Source organism: Neoarius graeffei, chromosome 10 (genome assembly GCF_027579695.1).
Source record: "Neoarius graeffei isolate fNeoGra1 chromosome 10, fNeoGra1.pri, whole genome shotgun sequence".
NCBI classification, from domain to species: domain Eukaryota; kingdom Metazoa; phylum Chordata; class Actinopteri; order Siluriformes; family Ariidae; genus Neoarius; species Neoarius graeffei.
In genome coordinates, this window is record NC_083578.1 from 75,687,215 (window position 1) to 75,697,201 (window position 9,987).

A 9,987-nucleotide genomic window follows, 5' to 3' on the forward strand; every position below is an offset into this window, starting at 1 on the left:
AGAGACGTCAGAGTCACGTGACGAAGGACTTTCGGTGGCGGCAGCTTCGGTAGTGTGTTGTTAGCAGAGCAGTTAGCGAGCCGCGCGCTCAGGCGATAAACCGGACCGGAAACAACAGTAAGATGGATTTTTATTCATGTATTTAATGTTTCGTTTAAATGTTTGTGTATCGCTGTGTAAAGTTGGTCCCTAGGGGTGGAATTAAATGAATGTACTTTTTGTTGTGTAATTAGTGTAGCTGAGTGTAAAGGCTTTGTGTCCTTTTTAACTTTAGACTGCGGTTTATTTGCAAATCAGAATTCCGTGTTCATGGAGATTTTTTATCCAGTAACCAACATGGCAGAAATACTACTCTTCTTCTTCTCCTCTTCCTCCCCTCCTCCTCTTCTCTCTTTTTTCCTTCTCCTCCCTCTTCTCTTCTCCTCCTCCTCTCTTTTTTCCTTCTCCTCCCTCTCCTCCTCCTCTCTTTTTTCCTTCTCCTCCCTCTTCTCCTCCTCTCTTTTTTCCTTCTCCTCCCTCTTCTCCTCCTCTCTTTTTTCCTTCTCCTCCCTCTTCTCCTCCTCTCTTTTTTCCTTCTCCTCCCTCTTCTCCTCCTCTCTTTTTTCCTTCTCCTCCCTCTTCTCCTCCTCCTCTTCTCTCTTCTCCTCCTCTCTTTTTTCCTTCTCCTCCCTCTTCTCTCTTCTCCTCCTCCTCTTCTCTCTTTTTTCCTTCTCCCTCTTCTCCTCCTCCTCTTCTCTTTTTTCCTTCTCCTCCTCCTCCCTCTTCTCCTCCTCCCTCTTCTCTTTTTTCCTTCTCCCTCTTCTTCTCCTCTTCCTCTTCTCTCTTCTCCTCCTCCTCCTCCTCTCTTCTCCTCCTCCTCCTCCTCTTTTTTTTTTCAAGTCAAGTCAACTTTATTGTCAAATACGCTGTACATGCTCGACATACAGCACAGATGAAATTTCAGTCCTCTCTGACCCACGGTGCAAACAGGAAATGCAATAAATAAAAATAGAATAATTGAAAAAAACAAAATATAAACAGTAGCTATAAACACTCTAGATAGGAACTAGACATAGACTAAACACTCAAACAATATAAACAGTATAAATAAACAGTATAAACACTAGATAAGAACAAGACAGACTAAACACTCGGACAATAGGGGTGTTCACACGGCAACTCCGGTGTAGCACCGGGGCTGCCCCGGTAGAGCGTTCACACGGTACAAAGTTATACCAGTATAGCCCCTGAAAGCTGCTTAAACCGGTGCAAATCTAACCCTGCTCGGGAGGTGGTTTAAGAAATTTACTCCGGAGTAAATGCTAATTTGCGGGGCAGCACCGATATAAAATGGGCCGTCTGAACGCTACAGGGGTAGACTCGCTACGCGTGAGGAGAGTTGATTACATACGGGCATTGCATAACTTGCATCCTGGTATTTTGCGCTTCCAAAATGGCGAATATCAACAACAACAGAACTGCGTGTCTTCCAGTGTTGCCAGATTTGGCAGTTTTAAGTGCATTTTGACGGATTTGAACATATTTTGGGATGGAAAACGTCAGCAATATCTGGCAACACTGGTGTCTTCATCCACGTTGTTTTCCCGGCGCTTGGTGATGCCATGACAACCGGGAAAAAGAAGTACATTTTCACGCATGCGCATATTTCATTTCCGCATTATTACTATCGGAAATGATAGTAATAAAAGGAAATATCAAAACTTTATTACTATCAAAGGAAATGATAGTAATAAAGTTTTTGCTACTATAACACGGTCGCAGAAACTGCCGTGTGACCGCAAGTGGGGCTGCACCAGTGCTAACACGCTTCTCTCTAGTAAGCAGGGTTGTGACGTGTGAACGCTGCGCAAAATTTACACCGGTGTAAGATATATCGCAACAGAATACATCGGTGCAGCATCGATGCAAATATGTGCCGTGTGAACACCCTAAATATAAACAGTATAAACACTAGATATGAACTAGACCAGGGGTGTTCAAATTGATCCATAAAGGGCCGTGTGGCTGCAGGTTTTCATTCCAGCCATGCAGCAGCACACCTGACTTGGCTCATTCAATCAACTGAACTGTCTTCACACAGTCAAATACTTGCAGCCACACCCACCCTTGATTAAAGGGTGGGTGTGTCAGTTGATTGAATAAGCCAAATCAGGGTGCTGCTGCATGGCTGGAATGAAAACCTGCAGCCACACGGCCCTTTATGGATCAATTTGAACACCCCTGAACTAGACTAAACACTCGTGTGTCTGTGTGTATATATACATACACACACACACATATATCTCATCTCATTATCTCTAGCCGCTTTATCCTTCTACAGGGTCGCAGGCAAGCTGGAGCCTATCCCAGCTGACTACGGGTGAAAGGCGGGGTACACCCTGGACAAGTCGCCAGGTCATCACAGGGCTGACACATAGACACAGACAACCATTCACACTCACATTCACACCTACAGTCAATTTAGAGTACACATATATAAAATCAAATTGGTACAAATAACCAAACAGTCAAGGGCACTTGAGGTATAGCAGGTAAACATGAAATAAGCAGAGTAAACAAACTATCAGCTGTTAAGATGAGGTAGTGCGGAATAGTGCAAATGAGCGAGGTAAAGTGAGATGTGCGGTCCCTGAGTTCAGTGTGTTAATGAACGATGAGAAAGTATGTGTGTGTGTGTGTTGGGGGGAAACTGTGAGGATGACATGTCAGATGCTGAAGGGGGGGCAGGGGGGTGTGCGAGCAGAATCTGTGGCAGGGGGCAGAGGGGGGAGGAGGGGCAGAACAGGGAGGGAGTTGAGCCTCCTGACCGCCTGGTGAAAGAAACTGTCCTTGAGCCTGCTGGTTTTGGCCCGGAGACTCCGCAGTCTCCTCCCCGACAGCAGCAGGCTGAAGAGGCTGTGAGATGGGTGGGTGGGGTCACCTGCGATCCTGATGGCTTTGCGGGTGAGGCGGGAGTTATAGATATCCATAAGAGAAGGGAGAGAGACACCAATGATCCTCTCAGCTGCTCTCACGATGCGCTGCAGAGACTTGCAGCAGGACACGGTGCAGGCGCCCTACCACACGGTGATGCAGCTGGTCAGAATGTTCTCGATGGTGCCTCTGTAGAAAGTATGCATGATGGGGGCCGGGACTCTTGCTCTCCTCAGTTTGCGGAGTACAGACGCTGTTGGGCTTTTTTGGCCAGTGATGCGGTGTTGTTGTTCCAGGACAGGTCTTCAGAGATGTGCACACCCAGAAACTTGGTGCTGATCACCCTCTCCACTGCAGCACCGTCGATAGTTCATGGAGCATGCTGGGTGTGCTCTCTCCTGAAGTCCACAACAATCTCCTTCGTCTTCTCCACGTTCAGACGGAGATTGTTGTCCTTGAACCACATGGCCAAGCGGCTCACCTCACTCCTGTAGATTGTCTCATCGCCATTGTTGATGAGACCCACCACAGTCGTGTCATCCGCAAACTTAATGAAGAGATTTGAGCTGGATGTTGGTGTGCAGTCGTGGGTCAGCAGAGTGAAGAGGAGGGGGCTTAGCACACATCCTTGGGGGGCCCCCGTGTTCAGTGTGATGGTGCTGGAGGAGTTGCTGCCGACCCGTACAGACTGTGGTCTCCCCGTCAGGAAGTCCAGCAGCCAGTTGCACAGGGAGGTGTTGAGTTCCAGCTGGTCCAGTTTATGAATGAGCTGCTGTGGAATGATTGTGTTGAATGCTGAGCTAAAGTCTATGAACAGCATTCTGACATACGAGTCTTTTGTCTCCAGGTGGGTGAGGGCTGAGTGGAGGGCAGTGGAGATGGCATCATCGGTTGAACGGTTGGACTGATATGCAAACTGGAAAGGATCCAGGGCGGGGGGGGGGGGAGAGCAGACTTGATATGCCTCATGACTAGCTGCTCGAAGCACTTCATGAGGATGGGAGTGAGTGCGACAGGGCAGAAGTCATTGAAGCAGGAGGGAGACGGCTTCTTCGGGACCGGGATGATGGTAGTGGTTTTGAGGCACATGGGGACAACAGCTTGGCTCAACGAGATGTTGAAGATGTCTGTAAAGACATCTGTGAGCTCCTCGGCACAGTCTCTCAGGACACGACCAGGAATGTTATCAGGACCTGGGGCTTTCCGTGCATTTGTCGTCCTGAGAGCTCTCCTCACGCTGTCTGAGGACAGCGTCAACACCTGGTCGCCGGGAGGTGGTGGGGTCTTCTGTGCTGTGGTGCTGTTGTCTGCCTCAAAGCGAGCGAAGAAGTCGTTCAACTGATTCAGCAGAGACGTGGAGTTGTCACAGGTCTGTGGCGAGGGCTTGTAGTCTGTGATGGTCTGAATCCCCCGCCACAGGTTCCTGGTGTCTCTGCTGTCATTGAAATGGTCAGCAATGTGCCTGGAATACTGTCTCTTGGCCACCCTGATGCCTCGTGACAGGTTGGCCCTAGCTGTCCTCAGGCCCACCTCATCCCCAGCTCTGAAGGCGGCGTTCCAAGCCCACAGAAGCCTATAGACTTCCCCTGTCAGCCATGGCTTCTGATTGGCCCGAATGGAGACAGTTCTGGTGACCATAACGTCGTCCATGCACTTCCTCATGTAGGCAGTGACGGTCTCCGTGTATTCCTGGAGATCTGTGTTGTTGTTGTAGGTGGCCGCCTGTCTGAACATGCTCCAGTCAGTGGTGGAAAAACAGTCCTGGAGTGCCTCTGAGGACCCCTCTGGGCACACATGTATCTGCTTTTTAGCTGGTTTGGTGACTTTAACCAGTGGCCTGTATGCTGGTATTAGCATAACAGTGGAGTGATCTGAGGCCCCAAGGTGGGGGAGGAGTAGGGCTTTGTAGGCATCTTTATGCATGGTGTAAACATTGTCCAGAGTATTGTTTCCACGTGTAGGAAAGTTGATATGTCCATAGAGTTTTGGAAACACGCTTTTGGGGTTTGCATGATTGAAATCCCCAGCCAGGATGAGGAAAGCATCTGGGTGGGCTGTCTGCTGCTCACTGATGTGCTGATAGAGTTCATTCAGTGCTTCACTCCTGTTGTTATTGGAGCCGGGAGGGATGTATAATGCTACCAGCAATATGGCTGTAAATTCCCTCGGCAGATAGAATGGCCGGTGCTTAATAATCATAAACTCCACCAGTAGTGAGCAGTGTTTGCAGACCACAACAGCATCACAGCACCAGGCATCACTGATGGCCGGCGCTTAATAAGTCCTCCGCCGCGAGTCTTCACCCCCTCGACTAGCACTCTGTCTGACCGGTAGCATGTTAGCCGGGTCGTCTTCTCTCTTCTCCTCTTCCTCCCTCCTTCTCCTCTTCCTCCTCCTTCTCCTGTTTTTCTTCTTCTCCTCCTATTCCCTCCTCTTCTTCTCCTACTCCCTCTTCTTCTCTCCTTCTCCTCTCCTCCTCCCTCTTCTTCTCTCCTTCTCCTCTCCTCCTCCCTCCTCTCTTCCCTCCTCTTCTTCTCCTCCTACTCCCTCTTCTTCTCTCCTTCTTTTCCTCTTCCTCCCCTCTCTTCTCCACTCCTGACACTCTCCTCCATCCATTCCAACCTGCTTGCACTCTGTTCTTCCACACTCATCGTTTCAAAAGGGATGCAAACTTTTCCACTCAAATTTATGACCCACATGACTTCGAGTTTCAAATAAGAAAATGGAAAAAATGAACTGCCTAAGAATATTTCAAAGTAATAGCCCATGTTTGTTTGTGGTGTTGTAGATGGATTCTGAAGATACTGATCATCTCCCATCATCCATTTCACCCATCCATTTACTGAGGTGAGCTGGAAGTCAGAGTTCAGTTGTCACTGTGTAGATGTTCAGGATTACGTAATGGCTTTATGTTGAGGACAGGGTGCTGCTATATCTGTAATTGTGTTCATTCCTTTAGGATGAAAGATATAATGGCCAACCAGTGCTTTGATATGAATATTAAGGTCAATATGGGTAAGCCGCCAAGCATAAACCTTTCAGTCACTGTTTCTAAACCTTTTGTTTTTGTGATCTGATGCTCATCTTTGTTTTGTCAACAGGCAAAGTGAAGTCTTCTGAAACCCTGAATGCTGAAGCAGATCTGTAAGTCTTAATCTTTGCCCGGTTGGTAAAAATGAGCATCTTTTTCTTTGATATAACTTTGAAATGATAGGCGTTCTCTTCATATCATCATCCACAGGTCCAGATATGAGAAGGAAATAGAACAGGCAAGAACATCATATTTCAACAAAACACTGGCTCTAAACAGGTAACACTGCCTGCTTCCAAGTGTCCTGGTTGTTGTGATGTGAATTTAAAATCAGGTTGGTAGTGTAACGTGCTAAACTGCATGTTTTAGGATGCAGATTTGGAACGTCATCATTGAGAAACTGATACACGATAATGCTGGGGCAGCGTAAGTGAATTTATAGATCAAATTAAATTGCAGTCCTGTGTGACAATTCTCTTGTTAAAATCTAAAGTACATGTTGTAGCTGTTCCCTCTCGAAGCTGGCAGAAATCAGAATTTTTTAATGAAAATATTAATTATATAAAAATGATTTATGACTTGTAGGCCATTGAAGGCAGTTGTTGATGAAAATGCAGACCTCTGTGAAAAGGCAATGAAGATTATAAAGGTATTTACTGTATATACACATGATTTTAAGTAGTGCTGTAATATTGAAAGATTGTATGTCAAGTTTATGCAAATTGTTTAGGCTTAGAGTGCCTAAAATCCACGACAAAAGTATTAATCATGTAGTGTATAAATAATTCATGACCTTAATTAGAATATGAAAATGAAACTGCTGTTGCAGTTTATTGGTTTCTGTGCCCCATGATTTAGGAAACTCGACAACTTCAGGACCGAATCACAGATATTCAAAAGGAGAGACTTGGTACTTGTTACTTTCTCCATTTCTGCTGTAGATTGTTTCAGATGCTAATCCTAGACAGGGCTAGTGAGCTAAATAAGTCACAGCCAGCCTTATATAGACTGGTACCAAAATTAAAAAAAAAAGTGCTTATTTAAGGAGTTAAAGGCATTTTTGAGACAAAGTCGGCAAACAGTCTTATTTTGTCAATTTGGGTGTGCCGAATTCAAATCTGCAATATGCCGAGCGCTATCTGACCTCTGTTGACCTCTGGAGGTCATTGAACTTTGGGCCTGTAAACGTCTCAGCTGAGCCCAGTTTCTCAGCTTTCTAAGGAATGAAATGTACTAAAATGATTAATGAAGTTAGCAAATGGCCTTGTTTGTTAAATGTTTGGGTGCTGAATTCATTTTTCATTTGTAAAACGACATATGACCTCTGATAACCTCAAGGTCATTAAACTTGGCCTATAGGCCTATGCATTTAACGGCATTTTTAAACTGATTTTACTCCCCCAAAAAGAATATGAACAGACAAAAAACAAATAGAAAGGAACAAATACAACATTAAATGCCAGTCCATGTACATGTGACTTACTTTTCACAATGAGAATGCCTAGGCGATCACCTTACATAACATTGCATTACATTTAGCGGTTATTGTTTATACAAAGCTACTGAAAAAAGGACAGATTCAGCAGCATACAAAATGTGGGGGCATACAGGGTATACAGGTTAATCAGGGTTAGTATATATGAGAGTTTTTTTCTTTGTTTTTGTTTTAAACAGGGTAAAGCCTTTACAAAAAACAAACAACAAAGAAAAAAACTCATATATACTAACCCTGATTAACCTGTATACCCTGTACGCCCCCACATTTTGTATGCTGCTGAATCTGTCCTTTTTTCAGTAGCTTTGTATAAACAATAACCGCTAAATGTAATGCAATGTTATGTAAGGTGATCGCCTAGGCATTCTCATTGTGAAAAGTAAGTCACATGTACATGGACTGGCATTTAATGTTGTATTTGTTCCTTTCTATTTGTTTTTTGTCTGTTCATATTCTTTTTGGGGGAGTAAAGTCAGTTTAAAAATGCCGTTAAATGCATAGGCCTATAGGCCGAGTTTAATGACCTTGAGGTTATCAGAGGTCATATGTCGTTTTACAAATGAAAAATGAATTCAGCACCCAAACAGTTAACAAGGCCATTTGCTAACTTCATTAATCATTTTAGTACATTTCATTCCTTAGAAAGCTGAGAAACTGGGTTCAGCTGAGACGTTTACAGGCCTAAAGTTCAATGACCTCTAGAGGTCAACAGAGGTCAGATAGAGCTCGGCATATTGCAGATTTGAATTCGGCACACCCAAATTGACAAAATAAGACCGTTTGCCGACTTTGTCTCAAAAATGCCTTTGGGTGTCACAATTCTGGATTTTGGTACCAGTCTATATATAACTCATTTCATGCAGAAATACTAAGCAAAGAAAGCCGTAGTGTGTGTTGCAGCAGAATTGAGAATTCTTGGTGTGTGTGTTGTGTATTCCCAGAGCTGAAAGGTGTCATTAAGAACAAGATGCAGGATATTAACGAGCTGAAACAGATGGGGGAGAATCAGGGCGAGGCACAGAAGCAGGCCGTGGAAAGAGCCGAGGAAATCCTGCAGAAGTACAAAAAGATCGCCACTATTTCCCAGAACGTCCTTCGAGTACGTGTTTGTGTTGGCCTGAGAGATACTAAAGAAACACCATCACTTCAACTTGTTCAGTATCAAACCAGGAGGTATTTTTCTAAAAAATTTTTTCCTCCCCCCCTCAGGGAATCATCCTTGCAAGCAGAGTCAACTGGATCGATGATCCTAAACTGAAAGACATTGCAATGGGACTGGAGAGCATCCCTAACTGAAGAGGACTCCTTTTATAAACAATAATATGTAATTGCATACTGCATGTCTTATGTAATATAGAGGGACATTGTAGAATTATTTTAATCCAGCCCTGATGTATTTAAAATGAGTAAAAAAAAAAATTCTTATTACACAAGCCATACCTGCTACACACTGCCTTAGAGGGATGATAAACATTTTTATATGCCACGTTTAGCAAGATACGAGTCCGCCTGTACAGTAACCACTTGGTGTATCAATGTAAATTTGTGCTGACAAGTGAAACCATCTTTTTACCTTTTCTATTTAAAAAGACGTATCTTTAGAAAGAATAGAGGACGCTGTTAAGTGAATATTACAAAACATGGTAAAAATTTCCCGTTTAAAACACCAAGCTGGTACAAAAAAAAAAGTGCTAACTTGCATGTTAAGACAAATACATATTTATTAAAGTGCATATCACGGATAAATTCAGGCTCAAGATCAATGTAATTCTCCTATTTTATATTAAACTTTGGTCAAATAGCTGTAACATTCTGCCTTCTCTGCAATTTTTTTTTACCTTGCGCAATACCAGAAAAATTCAGTTGAAAAAACTTGGCATTTGGATTTCCCAGCAAACATTGATTTTCGTGACGTCGCGTGCGGGACACCTCCCTCTGAATCCTACGTCAGCGCTGGTTTGTTTATGAGAAAACGACCTGGTGGTTTTCTGCAAATTTCTTCAACGTTATCACGTAATTATTAAAAAACGGTTAACAGATGTATCGTAGGAGGGTGTAGCAACACCAATCTTGATGGGATTAGTACTCATCGTTTCCCAAAAGACCGGACAATGAGAGAGAAATGGGAGCGCTTGGTCTACACAGGCTGTGCACTGAAACCGTGCAAAGCTCGTGCAGCCTGCTGGCGCTTCCGCAGGTGACGTCACGAATCTGGCTCCAGACTCCCTTGGGATTTTTCCAGACGCGTTTTGTTTATTTTTTTCTGCTGTAGACAGATGGCCTTGTGTAAAATTACCCTTCTGGATGAGTGTATAAAGGGACATACTTTCATATTAAAAAAAAAAAAAGGAAATTGGTCCAAGATATGCACTTCAAGACATTTCACTCATCTTTGGTAACTGCTTTGTCCTGGGCATAATGTGGGACTACACCTTGGATAAGATGATTCACTTTGGAGCAATTTAGACCAACCCGGTCTAAATATTCAGTCATATTTTTTGACTTAACACTTTCTAATACTAACTAAAAAAAAATAAAAAAAAATACA

General features: G+C 44.0%; 1 protein-coding gene across 1 annotated transcript; it reads left to right on the plus strand.

Moving 5' to 3' along the window:
- The first annotated feature begins 7 nt into the window (after positions 1-7).
- Positions 8-9,984, plus strand: cenph (centromere protein H). Its single transcript, XM_060932316.1, has 10 exons — positions 8-117; positions 5,702-5,760; positions 5,873-5,928; positions 6,015-6,057; positions 6,155-6,223; positions 6,314-6,370; positions 6,530-6,593; positions 6,803-6,854; positions 8,381-8,538; positions 8,649-9,984. The coding sequence occupies exons 2-10, from the start codon at positions 5,702-5,704 to the stop codon at positions 8,733-8,735; spliced, it is 645 nt and encodes a 214-aa protein (XP_060788299.1). The 5' UTR covers positions 8-117; the 3' UTR covers positions 8,736-9,984.
- The last annotated feature ends 3 nt before the right edge of the window (positions 9,985-9,987 follow it).

Coding starts and splice junctions, on each gene's coding strand:
- cenph (XM_060932316.1), top strand. CDS start 5,702: ATGGATTCTGAAGATACTGATCATCTCCCATCATCCATTTCACCCATC. Junction 5,929..6,014: donor GAATATTAAGGTCAATATGG/GTAAGCCGCCAA, acceptor TTTTGTCAACAG/GCAAAGTGAAGTCTTCTGAA. Junction 6,371..6,529: donor CACGATAATGCTGGGGCAGC/GTAAGTGAATTT, acceptor TATGACTTGTAG/GCCATTGAAGGCAGTTGTTG.